Source organism: Brachyistius frenatus, unplaced genomic scaffold (assembly GCF_029030835.1).
Source record: "Brachyistius frenatus isolate BFR_SWC_R1_liver_20210118 unplaced genomic scaffold, ASM2903083v1 Contig_381, whole genome shotgun sequence".
NCBI classification, from domain to species: domain Eukaryota; kingdom Metazoa; phylum Chordata; class Actinopteri; family Embiotocidae; genus Brachyistius; species Brachyistius frenatus.
Window position 1 is genome coordinate 205,001 of NW_027210980.1, and position 22,500 is coordinate 227,500.

At 43.7% G+C, this 22,500-nt stretch overlaps 2 protein-coding genes and 1 long non-coding RNA gene across 8 annotated transcripts in view; 1 reads left to right on the forward strand and 2 right to left on the reverse strand.

The window, feature by feature from the left end:
- The window catches only part of dek (DEK proto-oncogene), a 7,095-nt gene extending 3,186 nt beyond the window's left edge, over positions 1-3,909 (reverse strand). For all 5 annotated transcript variants that reach the window (XM_069724533.1, XM_069724534.1, XM_069724536.1 and 2 more), the window contains exons 1-7: positions 3,839-3,909; positions 2,644-2,804; positions 1,804-1,902; positions 1,602-1,711; positions 1,184-1,278; positions 967-1,096; positions 1-250 (exon numbers count right to left, since the gene is read on the reverse strand). The exon at positions 1-250 is cut by the window's left edge. In XM_069724533.1, the coding sequence (XP_069580634.1) occupies positions 1-250; positions 967-1,096; positions 1,184-1,278; positions 1,602-1,711; positions 1,804-1,902; positions 2,644-2,767 (808 nt within the window). In that variant the 5' untranslated portion in view covers positions 2,768-2,804; positions 3,839-3,909. The remainder of the gene's footprint in view (positions 251-966; positions 1,097-1,183; positions 1,279-1,601; positions 1,712-1,803; positions 1,903-2,643; positions 2,805-3,838) is intronic.
- A 1,709-nt stretch (positions 3,910-5,618) lies between these two features.
- kcnv1 (potassium voltage-gated channel modifier subfamily V member 1) lies at positions 5,619-14,782 on the forward strand. The gene is made up of 4 exons (XM_069724555.1): positions 5,619-5,660; positions 9,917-10,244; positions 10,755-11,407; positions 13,664-14,782. The coding sequence occupies exons 1-4, from the start codon at positions 5,633-5,635 to the stop codon at positions 14,197-14,199; spliced, it is 1,545 nt and encodes a 514-aa protein (XP_069580656.1). The 5' UTR covers positions 5,619-5,632; the 3' UTR covers positions 14,200-14,782.
- Positions 14,783-15,759: 977 nt separating this feature from the next.
- Positions 15,760-22,500, reverse strand: part of LOC138636513 (uncharacterized) — a 7,262-nt gene continuing 521 nt past the window's right edge. The window contains exons 2-5 of one of the 2 annotated variants that reach the window (XR_011312289.1): positions 20,645-20,781; positions 19,710-19,873; positions 16,042-16,069; positions 15,760-15,872 (exon numbers count right to left, since the gene is read on the reverse strand). This is a non-coding gene — a long non-coding RNA (uncharacterized lncRNA). Of the gene's footprint in view, positions 15,873-16,041; positions 16,070-19,709; positions 20,554-20,644; positions 20,782-22,500 lie in introns of those variants that run through there. The other variant, XR_011312288.1, reaches the window with a different exon arrangement.

The following is a 22,500-nucleotide window of genomic DNA, read 5'->3' on the forward strand; positions in this document are numbered from 1 at the left end:
TCTCCGACCGTTTCTCCTCTGCATCTGACCCCTCGGCCTCGGCTGAAACCGCCGCCTTCTCGTCTTCCTCATCGTCATCTTCGTCGCTGCTGGAGTCCATGACGATGGCTTTGGACTTGCTTCCCGTTTTGGACTTCTTGGGACTCGACGACGAGCTCTTGGCTTTGGGTTTGTTCTTCTTGGTTTTGGCATTCGAGTCGTCGCCCGACAGCTTCTTCTTCGATTTCCTCTTCTTCTTCACGGGCAGACGCTGACGGACAAACAGAGGCCACAGTGAGACACACAGAGGTCAGAGGACAGAAACGCAGCAGAGGTGGAGCTCCGCCCACAGTGAGACACACAGAGGTCAGAGGACAGAAACACAGCAGACTCTCACACTGAGCTGGAAACAAACAGATGTTCTGAAATTCAGTGAAATAACAAATACAATATTTACAGATGGACCACAACAGCAGGGGGCGGAGCTACGTTACACCGTGACTTTTCAAATTAAAAGCCCTCCAGCTTCACACAGCGTCCAGCCATATACCATGTTGGATGTTACCAGTTAAATCTGATGATAGAACGATTTATTTTGACACTTTTCAAACCAGACAAGAGTTACGTTCCCTCTTCAACTGAAAACATGAAATACAAACAAAAAGAAAAAAAACATGCATGTGCTGAATTTAAGCTGTTGTGACACAAAATGTGTGCGTTGCGTTGAGTATCAGTTTATTCCTGTTGACATAAAAGAAGCTGATTCAGCTGTTTGGGTGGAGCTCAGCTATGTAAATAAATGTCACTGAACAATGAGGAGCTCTCAGAAAGGAGAAAGGTTGGAGACCTCTGATCTGAAAGATTCAAAACTAAAACTAATGAAGCAAATAACTTCAGATTAAAGAAAAACAACAAAATATAAGAACATTTACCTACAAACGACATTTCAAAATAAGAGTCGGTGGCGGTGAAGATGACTCGGCTCACCTTGCCGCTGTTCTTCGGGGCCGTGAGGAACGTCAGGATCCGGTCCACCAGGTCCGAGTGGGTTCCCTTCTTCTCCACGTCCAGAATGGCACAGACCACTTTCAATTTGTTGTTTGTGAAGTTTGAGTTCCTGAAACGAAGAGCAGGAGAAACGTTTTTTTCAGCGAACGGACGTCTTCGTCAGGCGACGGCTCGACTCGGCGTCTCCGAGACTCACTTGAGGAGTTTCTCTCGTTTCTTGGAGTACTGCTCGCTGTCGGCGTCGAACGGGAAGCCGTTGAACAGACGCAGGTTCTTCTTTAAGGTCGCCATCTGAGAGGAGAACAGGAGATCCCACGTGTTTATTTAATAATAAAAATAATGCAGAGTTAGCGCAGGTTTTATTTTGAATGTTTAAGCATCCTGTTACAGAATTAAAGTAGGAAATCTCCTGCTTTAGATGGTTTGGATTAAAATGTGAAGAATAAATCTGAAATGATCCGACTTGATCAGCTCACATTAGTCCTGCCTGGAAAAGCTCAATCTTACAACACAAATAATTAGATAATAAATTATTTTTACACAAAAAAACATTGTGAACAAGAAGCTCTGCTGAAAGTATGACATCATAAAGTCTCCTTTCAAAACATGTTTACCTTCCCCGGTCTGTCGAACAGGATGGCGTGAAGAGGCTTCAGGTCGGCCGGCTTCATCCTGGTGATCTGGTAGCTGGTGCGAGGAATGTCTCCTAATTTATCTCCACTTCCTGCAAATACAACAACAACAACAAACATCATCATCATCATCATCATCATCGTCATCTCCCTGCAGTCCTGTCTGTTACGGGTAAATATTCACCGTCTCCGATCTTCAGCTTCTGCCGTTGTTTGGGCGCCTGGAAGTCGAGCCGCTCCACCGTCTTCTTCGCCCGCTTCCCCTCCAGGATTTCTACGACAGCTGCAGCATCACGGAGGAAAACACAAATCAAATAAAGACCAGTCTGCATCACGGGGCTCTTCATCAATCTCCACCGTGAACGAACTTCTTCATGAACCGAAGCGCTCCGGCTGCAGGAGTTTTGTCAACTACAGGGTTCACACTCAAACATTCACCCATGAAAGCTAATTTAATGACCTCCTTTGTGCTGATCAGACAAAATCCAGCCACATGATTTTATTCCCGGCAGTTTACTAGTTTAGATTTTTTTTTTTTTTAAACAGTTCAAAATAAACTGATGAAAAATATTTCTTCTTAAATGGACCAGGATGAGTGAAACTGAAGCTCCTCCTCCACTGTTGGCATGGTAACGGAGGGCTCCCGCCTCCCACATTTTGATACATCAATAGCATTTTTTTTTAAATTATTTTTTGTTTTACAAACTTTTAACATTTTGGATTTTTTTTCTTTCCGAGTTGTCGTTTTTGAGCCGAAGCGCTTTGAAATGTTGATTTTTCCTGCACTTTTGCCTTCGTTAGCAAAATAAACTGATGTTCCAAGAAAAACGATCCAATCGCCCAACTTTAATGTCTGGAAGAGACTTTTTAAAAATTCCAGGATATTCCAGGACAGCTTGAATCCTCCACATCAAACAGGGTGTGTGTGTGTGTGTGTGTGTGTGTGTGTGTGTGTGTGTGTGTGTGTGTTGAGACAAAGTGGTTTTACAGGCCTAACAGGAGAAATCCAGGTGATTCCTGTTACCGGATGTTTTGGAGCGGCTCTTGTTCGGACCCGTCAGGTCCTCCCGCGACGCCTCCCGCTGGTCCTCCACTTCTTCCTCGGACACCGCCGAGCTGTCCATCGCTTCCTCGGCCACGTCGCTCATATCTGCACCGCGGCCCGTTTCCACAATCAGTTTAAACCTGACGGGAGAAAGTTTGACTGTTGATTGTGTTTAACATACACAGAGAATCAGTTCAATACTCCAATGAGAAATCAGACGATTTAACAAAAACTAATCAAACAAAGGCAAATTATGAACAATTGTGCAGAGAAAATGGATTTTAAGTTTGTATTATGTAGTGTAACTAGTAGTTTCAGGTCAAGAATCATCTGTTATAACTTGCTTACGCAGCCTCAAAAATAAAGCACAATATTATTTTTGTAAATACTTGTCAGATGATGTGTCTGACTGAGAGGTTAGCTGTCAGTCAACTCAGGATATCTGGAACAACTTAAAACACACTTTCCTAGATGTTTGCTCTGCATGTTCGGTCTGAGAAAAGAGTGAACAAACTAATAGAAGATTTAAAATGTAACTTTAGTAAAAGTAGTTTGGTGTTTAGGACGTGTGCCGAACTGAAGTCCTGCTTCTTGTAGTTCGTTGAGTGTAATCATTAGATGTTGGTAACCCGTGTTGTCAGCTGGCTGCTGTTTGTCCTTAAAACGGCAGAAATGTCAACGGAGTCTGGCAGCTTGGACAGAAACAATTGGCACCAACCCTTTCCATTAAAGCCCTGGCTCGTGTCTGGAGGCGGAGTCTTCGTGACGTAGGAACCATTCACTTCAACCAATTAAGTTTTTGATTGACGTGTTTTCAACGTTATTGTTCCGCATTAAAACGTCCGCGCGCGCTGCAACTTCACGTGAACTTTCAGAATATGTTCTTTGCGTTAAGTTAGCGCTGCCGTGACGCCCGGTGCATGCTGGGTAGTTAGCCGTTGTTAACTAGTTAGCAAACCAACCCAACAACACGTTAAGGTTTAACTAGCTGCAGCTAGCCACCGCCTGCTAACACTGACGTTAGCTTCGATCGTGTTCGTGGCGCTCAGCTGCGCATTCATTCAAGACAAACAGCGACACAGACCGGCTCCAACAGGATGAAGCGACCCGCAAACATGTCACCGAAAAACCGGAGTCTCCTTCCCGCCGTCGGACCGGAGCTGACCGAGTTTACCTTGTTGTGACTCCGGATCGCGTCTCATCCGTCAGCTTCTTGTTTTTGAGTTCATGATGGCGGTTTCTCAGGGGGGCGGGACTAGTGCGGCGGCTACAGCCTCTGATTGGACCGACGTTGAATGACGTAAATCTTCCTCGTGTTGGTAACAGGAGATGGAACCCAGCTCGTGTTGCACTACCGCCCCCTGCTGTTGCTGCTGTCACATGGCGGAATAGAAAAATAACAGAAAATTATCATTATTTCTATAATAATAATAATAATAATAATAACAACATAGAGGCAGTGAAATATTATTGTGAAATGCACACAATAATAATTCTTTCATCCCAGTTCCACAAAATAAATGCAGCAGAATTGTTTTGTATTTTCCACATTCACACCAGTGAACACGTGAAGTTTATCACGTGATCGTTTGGTTTTTCTGGGCGGTTGTAGGTAGTCACAGTGATTTCAACTACTCCGTCGTTGTTGTCCGTACTGTCGGACAGCCGTGACATTTCTCACGCATGCTGGCAGCTCTGAGTGACATGTTGGGTTTATTATGGAACTGGTTGGAAACGAGTCTCTGCGACAACAAACCAAGTTTGTTTGTGATGAACTGTGTTCACAGACGATGGTTTTCACAAGTGTTCCTGAGCCCATGCAGTGATTTCCACTCCAGAATAGTGTGTTTTTAGTGCAGTGCTGCCTGAGGGCCGTTTCATCATTTGATATGTTGTCTGTGGTCTATTTTCAATTAAAATATGGGTTCATATGATTTGAAAATCATTGCATTCTGTTGTTATTTACATTTTACAAAGCGCCCCAACTTTTTTGGAAACAGGGTTGTATTTAAAAAAAAAAGAAAGAAATTCCCTCATGAACTGACCACAACAAACTATTCAAATCATAAAAGCAATATAAAGTGTATAAAAATAAAGTTTTCTCTCTGTGGTTCTCCTGACAATGACACCGTGTCATGCATGAAACACATTAAGTCCTTCATGATGAGGCTGTAACTTATGATTGTTGTCGACAGCCTGCGTTGATGCAATATGATGATGATGATGATGATGATGATGATGCAGCAACACACTGGACACATGGTGGCGCTGTGGGAGCAACAAAATGCGCAGAGAAAGTGGAGCAGCTTTTTAATTTCCATAAAGTTTGATTCAGAATGCAGTTTGTTGCTTAGCAACAGCATCTCAAAGAGAGAGAGAGGGGAGGGGCGGTCGGGTATGGAGGGTGATTAATGCCATAATGTCATCATGGACACAATTTGGTCTCGACTTTAACGGATCCATCTGAAGATGTTCTGGTTTCTTCTTCTTGTCAACAAATGTCGGAGTAAAAAGTTGTGTGACTGGAGGAAGAGGAGGAAGAGGAGGAAGAAGACCTTCCTTCCTTCATCACCAGGGTCAAACTCTGGACATTTCAAAAGGAGTTTTGACTTTTCATAATTACAATAACAAGTGAATCTGGAGCAGTAACATCTTCATTTGTGATATCCAAAAACAAATAAATTAATAACTGAGGCAGTTCAGTTCAGTCTCAACAAAAATATAAATCCCAGATGTTTTTTTTCAAAATTCTGACAAAACTCACTTTAACACAAAATCTAATTTCTCAAAATATAACTGTTGAAATCTGTAATGAAAGTTTTGACTGGTCAGGCATCTTTAATGGAAATGCACCTCCTCCTCCTCCTCCTCCTCCTCCATGTGTCACGGATCGCCCTCCGTACCTTCAATCTTTAAAACCGCACCGCGAATCACCGCAGCAGCTTCACAGCTTCTTTCTTTCTGCCGGATGTTCGAAGCGTCTCTTCTGTCAGCAGGTGAGAATCTTCGGATGATTTCAGAGTTTATTTATGCAGAAGCAGCTTTTTATTACGTTGATCTGTGTTTGAGACGTGTTGAGATGCTGAAAGAATCTCTGACTGTTTAGTTTTTAAATCAAACGGTGAAGTTTCACTGATCGGAAATCAGTTGAGTCAGAATTTAATGAGTTTTACTGGATGTAAAATATCATAAAAACACGAAATGATTTTCACCGCGACAGTTTGGATCCTCAGAGGTTTCATGTTTGAGAAAAATAATTTCACCTCCTTTTAACTGACTCAGTTTCATGGTTTTATGACATTTTACATCCAGTAAAACTTTAAAAAAAAACTTTAAAAAATCTGAATCACTCGAAATGTTTCAGCTGTTAAAGAAAAAAAAATCAGCAATAAAATCAAAATTAAATAAATTAAAAGACAACATAAAGCCAAAACAAACACGAGGACAATTTAGAGCAGCAAATTCTTTAAAGAAATACAGTGGGTACGGAAAGTATTCAGACCCCTTTAAATTTTTCACTCTTTGTTTCATTGCAGCCATTTGCTAAAATCAAAAAAGTTCATTTTATTTCTCATTAATGTACACTCAGCACCCCATGTTGACAGAAAAAAACAGAAATGTAGAAATTTGTGCAAATTTATTAAAAAAGAAAAACTGAAATATCACATGGTCATAAGTATTCAGACCCTTTGCTCAGTATTGAGTAGAAGCACCCTTTTGAGCTCGTACAGCCATGAGTCTTCTTGGGAATGATGCAACAAGCTTTTCACACCTGGATTTGGGGATCCTCTGCCATTCTTCCTTGCAGATCCTCTCCAGTTCCGTCAGGTTGGATGGTGAACGTTGGTGGACAGACATTTTCAGGTCTCTCCAGAGATGCTCCATTGGGTTTAGGTCAGGGCTCTGGCTGGGCCAGTCAAGAATGGTCACAGAGTTGTTCCGAAGCCACTCCTTTGTTATTTTAGCTGTGTGCTTCGGGTCATTGTCTTGTTGGAAGGTGAACCTTCGGCCCAGTCTGAGATCCAGAGCACTCTGGAAGAGGTTTTCTTCCAGGATATCTCTGTACTTGGCCGCATTCATCTTTCCTTCAATTGCAACCAGTCGTCCTGTCCCTGCAGCTGAAAAACACCCCCATAGCATGATGCTGCCACCACCATGTTTCACTGTTGGGATTGTATTGGGCAGGTGATGAGCAGTGCCTGGTTTTCTCCACACATACCGCTTAGAATTAACGCCAACAAGTTCAATCTTGGTCTCATCAGACCAGAGAATCTTATTTCTCATAGTCTGGGAGTCCTTCATGTGTTTTTTGGCAAACTCTATGCGGGCTTTCATATGTCTTGCACTGAGGAGAGGCTTCCGTCGGGCCACTCTGCCATAAAGCCCCGACCGGTGGAGGGCTGCAGTGATAGTTGACTTTGTGGAACTTTCTCCCATCTCCCTACTGCATCTCTGGAGCTCAGCCACAGTGATCTTTGGGTTCTTCTTTACCTCTCTCACCAAGGCTCTTCTCCCACGATTGCTCAGTTTGGCTGGACGGCCAGGTCTAGGAAGAGTTCTGGTCGTCCCAAACTTCTTCCATTTAAGGATTATGGAGGACACTGTGCTCTTAGGAACCTTGAGTGCTGCAGAAATTATTTTGTAACCTTGGCCAGATCTGTGCCTTGCCACAACTCTGTCTCTGAGCTCCTTGGACAGTTCCTTCAACCTCATGATTCTCATTTGCTCTGACATGCACTGTGAGCTGTAAGGTCTTATATAGACAGGTGTGTGCCTTTCCTAATCAAGTCCAATCAGTTTAATTAAACACAGCTGGACTCCAATGAAGGAGTAGAACCATCTCAAGGAGGATCAGAAGAAATGGACAGCATGTGAGTTAAATATGAGTGTCACAGCAAAGGGTCTGAATACTTATGACCATGTGATATTTCAGTTTTTATTTTTTAATAAATTTGCACAAATTTCTACATTTCTGTTTTTTTCTGTCAAGATGGGGTGCTGAGTGTACATTAATGAGAAATAAAATGAACTTCTTTTTTTTTTAGCAAATGGCTGCAATGAAACAAAGAGAAAAATTTAAAGGGGTCTGAATACTTTCCGTACCCACTGTATAATAAAATTGAAGTTTTTTTTTATTTTCCTCTGCGTTTTTACGTTCCTCTGCTGTCGACCCGTCACATCGTTTCCTGTATCGGAAACGTAGTCCAGCATCAAACCTTTTTCCTTCAGTCAACGTTAACTCGAGCTCTGCTTGTTTTCCAAAAGGTTTCAGCCATCGTGGTGTTTGTATTTTATTGATCATAACAAGTGATGATGCGTTCAAGCGTGTTCGTATTCACCATGTGTAGAGAAGAGTCCGTATGAACGGCGCCCTCTGGTGGTAGTCTCGACATCGGCACTCTAAACTTTTGAAAAGCCTCGAGTGACATTGTTTGCTGACGTTTCCAGAAAGGTCAGAGGTCATAGAGGTTCATGTGTGGTTGGATGTTCAGCTGATATGTTGTAGTTTTAGTCATGTAGAGGTTTTTTTTCATAACTTAGAGAACAGTTCTACGTCTGAGGAACACCGCCTCATCTTTTTCCTTCTGTGGCTTTGTATTTTCTGTTAGCTTGACAAACTGTTAGCCTCTGTGGCTTCTAGACACCATACATGTTGTCGTTGCCTAGCAACGGTGTTTCACTGGTTATCGGTAGATATCTCTGCAATACAATACTTAAGACATCTGTGACGTCGACACTGATGTTTCGTGATGCGTTTAGAGAATGTCTGACGATTTTAAACTAAACATGCTTCAAATTTGACCTTTAAGTGAAAAGAACAATGAGAGTGAGACGCTACGATTTTTAGGGGGTCCACATTTGGCCCGCGAACCACGGTTTTCCCACCACAGGTCTCAGGAGTATCTCTGCGGGAAACATGTTAAGAAGAGATGTGTTTTATTTCTATACATCGGCGTTGGACCCTGATCTATAGAAACTCTGGTTAAATAAATATCTGAACAGATCTCAGTTCCTGTCGTCGCTCCTCCGTCTCATGGAAAATTCAGAGAGAGTATTAGACAGGTGAAAGGGAATGAATGATCACAGGAACGGCAGCTTCGGATCCATTAATTAGGTAAAACAGCTGAAATATTTAAATCCGTCCGGAGACGCTGCATGTCGGACGCCGCCAGAGGCCTCGAACTCGTCCTGACGCCGCTCAGCTTTCCTCCCTCTTGATCTCTGCCCTCTTTCACTCTTTGTCTGCTTCTGTCCTCCTTTATTCTCTTTGATTCATTCTTGCTGAGCTGGTTCACACGAGGTTACGGAAAGAGGAAATATTCTGAAAGGAGCTCCTTCGAATACTTTCGCGAATTCTCTGAGAGCTGCAGCGCAAGAAAGATACGATTTAAATCAGCGGTTCCCAACGTAGTGATTGAGAGTTGATCGGTAAGTTCACAGAGTTCCTGAACGCAGCACAGTGATGCACACGAAACAGCAGATTTTGGGTCAAAGTTTTGAGGGAACAGAAAATCTTCAACAGCCAAGTGTTCCTGAGCCCATTTCCACTATGTTGCCATGGCGACACAGTTCAGGTTGTTTGTTGTTCTCTGGGTTTCAAAACAAGATGGGCAACTTAAACAAACCGACAAAGAGGGAAGAAGAAGAGCTCACAGACTAAATACAGCAGGGAGGGAAGGACAATGAGGGACAGGTGAAGCTGATCAGGGTGCGGGGCCAACAATCATACAAAGGACAGGAAGTGAAACAAAGACAGATACACAAGAAGTGAGTCGTTTCAAAACCAAACAGGAAGCACAAAAACTCGGACTGACCTGAAGACTACAAAGCAGAAAAGAAGTCAGAACCAGAACAGAACCTCAGAAGGTCCCGGTAGAACTCAGTCTGGCAACCAGATAAGAAAATGCTAATTTTGCTAAAAACCAGCTAAACTCAAGTGAACAAACAGTTAAACTTGAGTTAAGAACTAACGACATGTACAAAGGGCTAATTTCACAAAAAAAATTCTGCTGAATTTAAGTTAATTAGCAGCTAACAATGCTAACGAAGCTAATAAAGAGCTAACAAACAGCTAACAACACTAACAGTCCTCAGAAGGTCTCAGTAGAACTCAGTGTTGACGGATTGATCTGTCGAGACCCTGGTATGTTTCTGCATGCAATCGACTTCTTCTGCCTCCTAGTGGCCAAAGAATACACTCAGTGTAAACCTGAAGTGCACCATCTCCTTCCCCCTTTCTTCTCTCTTCCAGTAGCTCCTCCCCCCTCCTCCACCATGAGCCTCCCCTCCAGCTCGGTAGCGAGGGCGGAGGCCTACGACGACAGCGCCTCCCTGGTGTCTTTGGACTCCAGCGTTTTCTTCAGCGAGACGACGGCGTCCTGCCGAGATGCGCTCGACTTCTTCATCATCAACGTCGGGGGAAGTCGCTACGTGCTGTCGCGGGACCTGCTGGCGTCGTATCCGGAGACCCGGCTGGGAAAACTGGTGTCCTGCGGCCGAGACTCGGCGCTGGAGCTCTGTGACGACGCCGACTACCTGGAGAACGAGTTCTTCTTCGACAGGAGCTCCCAGACTTTCCAGTAGGTGGCGTATATTTACCCCCTTTTGGTGACCTCGTGAGACAAAGGTGGCTGCAGGTTTAGAGCGAGACACCACGGTCTCAACTCAAGGCATGATGGGAAACGCCTGGCTGTCACCTGATCTAACCGCTGATTGGTTGAGATCTTCGCTCAACAACATGACGTTGAGCGTTCAGTGAACATCTGATGTTCAAACCAAAGTAACCAACTTTAAAACTCCACCAACCAGAACTAGAACGTTTAACTTCTCTCGTTAATAAGCTTTCGTATCGTCGAGATTCAGTGTTTCGTCTGCAGCTTTTTCTCAGACAGGTTTATTTGACCGACTCGTTTGCAACTCGATGACAGATCCGAACAAACTGAGATTCATTCGAGCTTCTCGTAGACGGTTAGAGATAAATGACCCGCCGGTACGCTCCATGTCGGGAGTTCTTTGCCTCCATTTTTGCGCTGGTTTCCAGCTGGTGAACTCCGGTTCCTCTTCAGTAAAGACTTTGTGTCTGTTGGCAGGTACGTGATGAACTACTACCGGTCGGGTCACCTGCACGTCAGCGAGGAGCTGTGCGAGATGTCCTTCCTGCAGGAGATCGAGTACTGGGGCATCGACGAGCTTCGCATCAACCCCTGCTGCCGCGAGCGCTACTACCGCCGCAAGGAGCAGAAGGAGACGCTGGACGTCCCGCGGGAGTTCGAGGCCGACGACGGCGACGAGGACTTCGTGGGCGCCGCTTGTCCGACTCTCCGCCGGCACCTCTGGGACTTCCTGGAGAAACCCGACTCCTCGCTTGCCGCTCGGACCTTCGGCTCGCTCTCCATCTTCTTCGTGGTAGTGTCGGTCATCAACATGGCGCTCATCTCGCTGGACCTGGGGGAGGACAACGGCGTCGGCGCCCCGCTGCTGTTCGACGCCGTGGAGTACGTGTGCGTGGTGTGGTTCACGGCCGAGCTGGCGCTCCGGTTCCTCTGCGTCAGCGATAAGTGCCGGTTCAGTCGCAGCGTCCCCAACGTGATCGACCTGCTGGCCATCCTGCCGTTCTACGTGACGCTGGCGGTGGAGAACCTCCACGGGGGTTCAACCGAGCTGGAGAACATGGGCCGGGTGGTGCAGGTGCTCCGCCTCCTCAGGTCCCTCCGCATGCTGAAGCTGGGGCGCCACTCGACAGGTAAACCGGTCCAAACAGCCCCCGCATATTAAGACAAAAGGACACAGAGGTTACGAAGGGAAATATCTTGGTCTGTAGGTACAGAGGCGAAGATTTGGAGCGAGTCTGATCAGTAACGATATTATTGCGGTGCTGCCACCTTGTGGCCAAAATATGCAATTGATGTGATGAATTAACATTTATAAGAGCTACATAAACCTTAACGTTAGTAAATTTACCACCTGGCCACACCAAGAGGCTAAAATCCATCTAATATTTGTCATTGTTTTGGGCTTAAAAACTTGATTGTTTTTGTATAGTCAATTTTAAATATTAGTTTAGTTTTTTATTATTTAAACCGAAACTGGTGCACGATGATGAAAATAGTTTTCATTTTTAGTTTATTTCAATAATCACGCTCTGTTCCTTCAACCAGTTCGTCTACAGTACTTTTTGTCTTTCATTTAAAAATGGATTGAGTTTGCTTTAAAATAGAAAAGAAAAGAATAATCATTAATGAGATGGTTTATTTTTAGGAACAGAAAGAGATAAAACTCTGCCAGGTGAAATGTGTTGCCCAGCGGCTCAGCGGCTTCGTTTATTTCCCTCCTCACATGTTCCTGTTCTGTGGGGGATTTTAAACACATGATGTGAACACGCAGGGAAGCGAAGGAGAAATGGAAAATCTCTGCGGTGAGAAGCTGCTGCTACTGTGAGATTACAGCCGAAAGGAAAGGAGGAAAAAATTTAAAAAATACTGATTCATATTTTGGAGAATTCCCCGAGCAGACGGAGGGAGGAGAGAGTGTGATTATATGTGCATGAGAATATGTGAGTGTCAGACTGGGACGTACGAGTGCTTTGATCTGAGTGATTTTAGGGAAGGAAGATCATCCCTGGACTCGACTCATGAATAAAACAAGAGAACATGGGGGGAGGGGAGGGACAGGAGTGAAACAGCGCGCGAGAATATAGAACGTACTAATACTGTATGGAGGAAACTTGAGTTGTAATTCGCAGTATGACCTGATGGTGGCAGCGTCTTCATTGTTACGATGCTTAAACCTGAACAAAATGATAAAGAAGTGTGCTGCAATACCTCCGAGTGCCACTAGAGGTCGGCTCCAAAAAGCCTCCGGCTCCATAGACTCCCATTCAACTTCTCTCATCAAATCCAAAGTGAATAAAATGTGTCCATCAGTTATCTCGGTGTTGTTAGCTAAAGTCACTCCTTCTTCTTAGTTTTCTGGAGGTCCATCTGAAAATAATCCCTCATTCATTAGAAAAGAAGATTCAAGAAGACCTGTTTTTGGGGGCGTGTCTGTTTGATTGACAGGCCTGCGGTGCAGTCAGGTTACAGCTATCGGTGGGCGGGACGTAGTATCGTCAGGTTTCCGATCAGATCGGTCAGATCCACCGCTGGCTCCTCCCCCAACTCGTCCAAATATGGTCACTTCCTGCTCCAAACCGCTCCGAACTAACAAGATGGTGACGGACAGAATCTGAACTGGAGGATTCATAACGTTCACAAACCAACGATGACATCACTGATGGTTGATGACATCACTGATGGTTGATGATTGGGTCGGACACTTCCTGTTATTCCATTTAGTGTCAAACATCTAAAAATCCTTTTTGAAGATGTCATATTGACTTTTACTCTTTAAAATCTGTTGGGAAACAGTGAAATCAGATTTTCTGGTTCGGGGTCTTAAATCTTTTCAGTGTAAAGAGTTTCAACACTCGAGACGTGACGAGTCATTCTGGGGTGTGAACGGCAGCCGTGTACTTCTGTGTATTTATACATTCTTTATGCCACTTGTTATTTTCTGCTCTGCGAGCGGCGTCAGACATAGGAGAGGAAACGAGGACAACGACGATCGCACTTTGTTTTCCACCGACGGCTGCAGAGAAACAATAAACAGAAGACTTTTATCTGAATTAATCACGACTCACTTAACGAATTATAGTTTTTAGTGACGAAGCATTGATTTTCTCTGCAGCTGTTAAGTTCTTTTGAATTCTTTGTATTGAATTTTCTTTTTACTTTCTCATAAATAAAATATGAAACTTGAACAGAGAAATCGATTTTCAGTCTGGATTTTTTTTTTTTTTAAGTCCTTTTATAAGTCCAGTAAAATTGTTGGTAGAAATCTTTCTGAGAAAATCAGCTGAAATAAATGTGTTTTTTGAGTTGAACTGTGCGTTGACTGTTTGGACAGACGGATGTCTGATGTGTTGCTGAGAGACTAAAACGTCCGTCTGTCCTCCGTCCAGGCCTGAAGTCTCTGGGGATGACCATCGCTCAGTGCTACGAGGAAGTCGGCCTCCTGCTCCTCTTCCTCGGCGTCGGCATCTCCATCTTCGCCACGGTGGTCTTCGCCCTGGAGTACGACTTCCCTGCCACCACGTTCACCAGCGTGCCGGCCGCCTGGTGGTGGGCGACCACCTCCATGACCACGGTGGGCTACGGAGACATCCGGCCCGACACGGCGGTGGGGAAGGTGCTGGCCTTCCTCTGCATCCTGTCCGGCATCCTGATCCTGTCGCTGCCCATCGCCATCATCAACGAACGCTTCTCCTCCTGCTACTTAACGCTGAAGATGAAGGAGGCGGCGACGCGGCACGGCGAGATGCTGAAGAGGCTGGCCCGCGGGTCGGTGGGGTCGCTGGGGGCCGGAGCGGCGGGGGGGGCGGGAGGGGGCGTGAACCTGAGGGACGCCTACGCCCGCAGCATCATGGACATGATGAGGCTGCACGGCCGAGAGAGGGTGAGCACCCGGAGCAGCGGGGGGGAGGAGCTGCGGTGGTAGAACCGGTCCGACCGGACCTGAAACCAGAACCACCAGAACCTCACCAGACTCACTGAACTCTGCTGGAAGGGAGAGTTCAAAAGCTGTTTCTGAAAGTCACTCACATCGACAGACATTCTCAGAGACACAAAACAAGAGACGAAAAACAACCACAGAGACAAAACAACAACAACAAAGAGACAAAAAACAACCACAGAGACAAAGAGACAAAAAACAACCACAAAGAGACAAAAAACAACCACAAAGAGACAAAAAACAACCACAGAGACAAAACAACAACAACAAAGAGACAAAAAACAACCACAGAGACAAAACAACAACAACAAAGAGACAAAAAACAACCACAGAGACAAAGAGACAAAAAACAACCACAAAGAGACAAAAAACAACCACAAAGAGACAAAACAACAACAAAGAGACAAAAAACAACCACAGAGACAAAGAGACAAAAAACAACCACAAAGAGACAAAAAAACAACAACAAAGAGACACAAAACAACCACAAAGAGACAAAGAGACAAAAAACAACCACAAAGAGACAAAAAGAGAAAAAACAACCACAGAGACAAAAAACAACAACAAAGAGACACAAAACAACTACAAAGAGACACACGTGTCACGTGTCGTCATGTTGGAGAAGCCTGTTGCCATGGTGCCACAGTTCAGGTGGTTTGTGTTCTCTGGGTTTCAGAAGACACAGCAACAGACAGGAAACGGAAACAGTGACAACAGAGAGAAGAAGACGAGCACACAGACTAAATACAGCAAGGAGGGAAGGACAACGAGGGACAGATGAAACTAATCAGGGGGGCGGGGCTAACAATCATACAAAGGACAGGAGGTGGAACGTGGCGGTTGTTGGTGTGCATTGCTGTTTTCAGTTTGTTCGGCCGACCTGCCGCCTCCTGATTCAACATCTCGTTGTGAGACAGAAGAACGAGATGCGTCTGCGTTATGTTTCCTTCTCAAAGTATTTGTTGCTGGTTTCCTGTTTTGTCGCGACCGTTCGTCTTGTTTCAGCTGTTGTTGTTTTTCATGCCGACGTAACGTCACGTCTGTCTACCGCCTTAAAGCCTGTCGGAGCGCCGGTGCATCAGTAACCGCTGCTCAGGAGGCAGCAGAAACCCTGCAGGCGGCTTTAGGCCGCGGTACCCCCCTCCCCCTCCCCCGCCCCCAGTTGTTTACTTCCTGTTTACACTGTGATTCATTCATGCAATAAAGAACATTCTTGTGAGGTCAGAGTGGTCTTTTCAAATATCACGGTGACGCCTGAAGGCCTGAAGTCAAACACGTTTCTGCTGCTGAAGTTTCTCTGAATTCATCAGTGAGTTCACGAAATGTTTCTTTATCTCGACTCAAACTGCAGACGGAGAGAAAAACACATGTTCATCAAGTCAGTCGTTGCGGTTTGTTGTTGTGTTATGACGGACGTGTGGTCGGCGAGCCGTGACCTTCGACCTCCCGACCGGTCGTACCGACCGTCTGCGATGCTGCAGATGTGAGCTGAGATCTCCGGGAAAAAAAAGGAGAAAAAAAACGTGTTTTTTTTTCTCCTTAAATGCCCAAAAATGCAAATGTGATGTTCCAGTTTCTGTCTCGCTGCAGCCAGAGGCGTCGAGCGGAGAATCGAGGTCAGCTGTGTAGGCAGCCAACCAGGAAGTGAACCGACGTACCTGAGGTGGAGGGGGAGGAGGGGCGGAGCGGGGGAGGTGGGGGGAGGAGGGGCGGAGCGGGGGAGGTGAGGGGACACAGGTTTTTAGTTTCTACATTTAAGAACAACGCTGACACTCGAAGTCGGACGCTCAGCGAGAAGCTGTTAACACGTTTAAAAGCTCAACTCACTTTGTTTTCTCTGAAACGATGATTCATGCTGATCGGTTAGAATCAGGATTCCCATCGGAGCCCAAACACAACCAGATATTCACCAAACACAACCAGATATTCACCAAACACAACCAGATATTCATCAAACACAACCAGATATTCACCAAACACAACCAGATATTCACCAAACACAACCAGATATTCACCAAACACAACCAGATATTCATCAAACACAACCAGATATTCACCAAACACAACCAGATATTCATCAAACACAACCAGATATTCACCAAACACAACCAGATATTCACCAAACACAACCAGATATTCACCAAACACAACCAGATATTCATCAAACACAACCAGATATTCACCAAACACAACCAGATATTCACCAAACACAACCAGATATTCACCAAACACAACCAGATATTCATCAAACACAACCAGATATTCACCAAACACAACCAGATATTCACCAAACACAACCAGATATTCACCAAACACAACCAGATATTCACCAAACACAACCAGATATTCATCAAACACAACCAGATATTCATCAAACACAACCAGATATTCACCAAACACAACCAGATATTCATCAAACACAACCAGATATTCATCAAACACAACCAGATATTCACCAAACACAACCAGATATTCACCAAACACAACCAGATATTCACAAAACACAACCAGATATTCATCAAACACAACCAGATATTCACCAAACACAACCAGATATTCACCAAACACAACCAGATATTCACCAAACACAACCAGATATTCACCAAACACAACCAGATATTCACCAAACACAACCAGATATTCATCAAACACAACCAGATATTCATCAAACACAACCAGATATTCACCAAACACAACCAGATATTCACCAAACACAACCAGATATTCACCAAACACAACCAGATATTCATCAAACACAACCAGATATTCACCAAACACAACCAGATATTCATCAAACACAACCAGATATTCACCAAACACAACCAGATATTCACCAAACACAACCAGATATTCACCAAACACAACCAGATATTCACCAAACACAACCAGATATTCACCAAACACAACCAGATATTCACCAAACACAACCAGATATTCACCAAACACAACCAGATATTCATCAAACACAACCAGATATTCACCAAACACAACCAGATATTCACCAAACACAACCAGATATTCACCAAACACAACCAGATATTCACCAAACACAACCAGATATTCACCAAACACAACCAGATATTCATCAAACACAACCAGATATTCACCAAACACAACCAGATATTCACCAAACACAACCAGATATTCACCAAACACAACCAGATATTCACCAAACACAACCAGATATTCATCAAACACAACCAGATATTCACCAAACACAACCAGATATTCACCAAACACAACCAGATATTCACCAAACACAACCAGATATTCACCAAACACAACCAGATATTCACCAAACACAACCAGATATTCACCAAACACAACCAGATATTCACCAAACACAACCAGATATTCACCAAACACAACCAGATATTCACCAAACACAACCAGATATTCACCAAACACAACCAGATATTCATCAAACACAACCAGATATTCACCAAACACAACCAGATATTCACCAAACACAACCAGATATTCACCAAACACAACCAGATATTCACCAAACACAACCAGATATTCATCAAACACAACCAGATATTCACCAAACACAACCAGATATTCACCAAACACAACCAGATATTCACCAAACACAACCAGATATTCAACAAACACAACCAGATATTCACAAACACAACCAGATATTCACCAAACACAACCAGATATTCACCAAACACAACCAGATATTCACCAAACACAACCAGATATTCACCAAACACAACCAGATATTCACCAAACACAACCAGATATTCACCAAACACAACCAGATATTCACCAAACACAACCAGATATTCACCAAACACAACCAGATATTCACCAAACACAACCAGATATTCACCAAACACAACCAGATATTCACCAAACACAACCAGATATTCACCAAACACAACCAGATATTCATCAAACACAACCAGATATTCACCAAACACAACCAGATATTCATCAAACACAACCAGATATTCATCAAACACAACCAGATATTCACCAAACACAACCAGATATTCACCAAACACAACCAGATATTCACCAAACACAACCAGATATTCACCAAACACAACCAGATATTCACCAAACACAACCAGATATTCACCAAACACAACCAGATACCAAACACCAAACACAACCAGATATTCACCAAACACAACCAGATATTCACCAAACACAACCAGATATTCACCAAACACAACCAGATATTCATCAAACACAACCAGATATTCACCAAACACAACCAGATATTCACCAAACACAACCAGATATTCATCAAACACAACCAGATATTCACCAAACACAACCAGATATTCATCAAACACAACCAGATATTCATCAAACACAACCAGATATTCACCAAACACAACCAGATATTCATCAAACACAACCAGATATTCATCAAACACAACCAGATATTCACCAAACACAACCAGATATTCATCAAACACAACCAGATATTCATCAAACACAACCACAAAGAGACAAAGACACACAAAACAACCAGAAAGAAGGCAGTAAATTAGCGTCTCGGTTCGTGAGACACTGAAATATATTTTAAAGAAAGATTTCTAGTTGTGAAAAGACGAGAACCATAAAATGATTCTGGACTCAAAGCCGTCAGAAAACGTTTCTGCTGCAGCTTCATGTCTGATTTTGGGACTCTGTTGTGTGAAGCTCTGCTGGTCGTGTAGAAGAGACCTGGTGGTTCTCAGCTCTCCTTTCATTCATGAACTGACCTCGTTAAACTGAAGACGTCCAGCTGCTTTACAACAACAGACCGATGTTGTGTTGATGTTGACGGACGTGAGGTCGACCTGCAGCTTCAGATTCATCGTACAGATTTATTCCAGACCGATCAGAGTCAACTCAGGACGAGCTGCTGCACATCGTAGAAATGAATCCATGTTGGAACATGCAGAGCATCAGAGACGTCCGTCAGGACACTTGACCTCTCAGCTGCTTTATGTTCCTGCAGTGTTTCACCATAAAGTCTGTTTCTAAAAGAGTTCGTAGCTTCAGGTCTGTAAAATGGTTCCGATCCAGAAGAGTCTTCAGCTGCAATACCAGCGAGTGCCACTAGAGGTCGGCTCCTATTGCTTCAAATCAGCATTTTCACAAATGTTTTTGTTTTGTTGGGAACATTTCATCCGGTTACGTCCCTACGACCTGTTGTCGTCACCATGACAACATCGAACTGGGACGTAGACTAAGACGTGATATTCAAACTGTTGTCTCCAGGATTTATTTTAAAAGAAGATTTATTTTTGTGCCGATCTCCTCTGCAGACATCATTTTACAGTTTCAGACGTTTGAAAGACTAAATTATAAATACTAAATGAGAATTAGCTGAATTGTTGTGATGAACAGTGATAACAGCTGACGTGGTTCAGAGTCCAGAGTGAACAGATTTAAACCTGTGAGCTTTAACTGGATCTGGTTTTAGAGAAGAAGATGAAACCATCGGCAGCCTGCAGCGCTGAATATTTCATGAGATGGGAACACACCTGTGTGTCAGCTGCTCAGAAATAACGACCACACCGGAGAGGAAGGGCGATCGGCCCCCCGGCACCAGAACCAGAACCAGAACCAGAACTCCCCGTCCGGGACGCCTCATTAGCCCAGTTGTGTCGAGTCGGCGCTCCGAGGACGAAGCGGCGGTCGTCTCCAGCTGTGAAGGACAGAGGACAAGAAAGCAGGTCGGATCAGAGTGTCCTCAGGAAGTGACGGTCCAGCTCGGTCTGAAGTGGGTCAGCACACACACACACACACACACACACACACACACACACACACACACACACACACACACGCACACACACATACACACACACACACACACATACACACACACACACACACACACACACACATACACACAGACACACACACACACACACACACACACACACACACACACACACACACACACACACACAGACACACACACACACACACACACACATACACACACACACATACACACACACGCACACGCACACACGCACACACACACACACACACACACACACACACACACACACACACACACACACACACACACACACACACACACGCACACGCACACACGCACACACACAAACACACACACACACACACACACACACACACACACACACACACACACACATACACACAGACACACACACACACACACACACACACACACACACACACACACACACACACACACACACACACACACACACACACACACACACACACACACACACACACACACACATACACACACACACACACACACACACACACACACACACACACACACACACACACACACACACACACACACACACACACACACACACACACACACACACACACACACACACACACACACACACACACACACACACACACACACACACTCAGTGTTCTGGAGTCCATCCATCATCTTCACCCGTTTTATCCTGACCAGGGTCCCGGGGGGGCGGAGCCTATCCCAGCTCACTTGTGGGCCAGGGTTCACCTGGACAGGTCACCTGTCCATCACAGGGCCGTGTTCGGTCTTTTCCCTGTTAAACTGTGGTCTTTGTCCTGATGGTGGCGCTCCAGGAAACATCAGGGAGACAAATTTATCTCGTGAGAAGCAGAAATTCATTCATTCAACCTTTATTTATTCTGGAGAAATCACCTTCATTCACAACAACATGGAGTCACAGAGGAGAGAACCAGTACAAACATCACAGCAAGAAGACGAGCTGACACCAGATTACAACCACAGTTGAAGGAAGATGAACCTGAACATCAATTAAAATCTACAAAAACATGAAATCAGAAGCTTCGAGTTCAACAGTTGTTTTGCTGACGTTTCCAGAAAGGTCAGAGGTCGCGGAAGTTCATGTTTTATTTTGGATGCTCAGCTAATATATTGTTATTTTAGTCGTGTTAGAGTTTGTCTTCATAACGTAGATAATAGTCTTTAGAAAATGTTTTAATCATTAACAATAATCTGCACCTGTGAGCTCGATGAACTTTTGAACTGAAGGTGCAGAAGTCCTCAAAAGAGAAGGACGCGCTGCAGCGAGCTGTGAAGACCAGCGAACATCAGCTGCACGACTCATAACGTCAACAGGAGGAAGCTGAATCTGATCCTTCTCCTTTCTTCTGCTGGAATAAACATTTCATTTGTCGTCTTCTGTCTGTTTCCAGTTAAAAAGGTTCATTTGACTCGTCCCAACGTTTAAAACACGGCTGTACAAATGTGGATATTTTGATGAATTTAAACACATTATTAAACAGATCTTTGATCGATATTTAATTCTGTCGTCATTAAAATTCGCTTCATGTTTTATTCTGTCACATTAAGTTCCCGTTTCAGCAGCTCTGAACGGGTTTCCATCATTAATGTGTCTTTAAGTGTATTTTACGGCCGGATTGTGTTTAATGACGTCTTCCATGAGTTCAGTCCGACGGTTCAAAACATAATCGATGACACGTGAAGCAGCTCTTCAACGTGAATACGAGTTTTATCGCGAATCGCTGACATGAGCGAAGCCTGCAGCCAAAACTGTGTTTGTGAGTCACAGTTCAATAAATGAGTGTTTTAAATCAGGATGTTTCTCTGCAGCATTGATTGAGCTGCAGTAAATCCCTGATCCTGCTGCTGCTGACATCCTCTAATCTGACATTTCATGAGATTATAAATCAATAACAGTGAAGAGAAAATGTGTCTCAATTCTGGTGGAAGTGGAGAAAGACGAACTTCAGTTTTGTATTTAACTGACGTGAACTCGTTTAATTTTAACGTGGTTTTAAGTGTTTTCATACGACGGAAGAATAAAAGTGAAATATTTTGATAAAAAAAATGTTTCCACTACTTTATTCTCACATTGTGACTCTTATTCTTGAAATGTTTGGTTTTTTACTTGTAAAATTATCATTTTACTTCTTTACTTTATTTGTTACTTCAAATCACGATTTTATTCACGTAAATTTACACAACAATAAAAAACTGATTTACTGATTGACTGTTTTAAAAATGCAACTTAAAATGTCTCTTCTAATTCTTATGACTTCCATCAGTGATGCACAATTTGACATCGTATACTTAATATATTACAATAAATAAGAAGTCATATATTAATACATTCTTGGCTCTTTATCATTAAGTTGTAAAATTATGATTATATTTTTGGGATTATATTCTTTCTTTAATAATTTCTATTTTTTTATTATAAAATGCGGGTTACCACTTGTGTCACTTTATACTTTTTGTTGTTGTTGTTGTTAAATTATTACTGAAGTTTCCAGTTT

Coding starts and splice junctions, on each gene's coding strand:
- kcnv1 (XM_069724555.1), top strand. CDS start 5,633: ATGTTCGAAGCGTCTCTTCTGTCAGCAG. Junction 5,661..9,916: donor AGCGTCTCTTCTGTCAGCAG/GTGAGAATCTTC, acceptor TCTCTCTTCCAG/TAGCTCCTCCCCCCTCCTCC. Junction 11,408..13,663: donor GCTGGGGCGCCACTCGACAG/GTAAACCGGTCC, acceptor TCCTCCGTCCAG/GCCTGAAGTCTCTGGGGATG.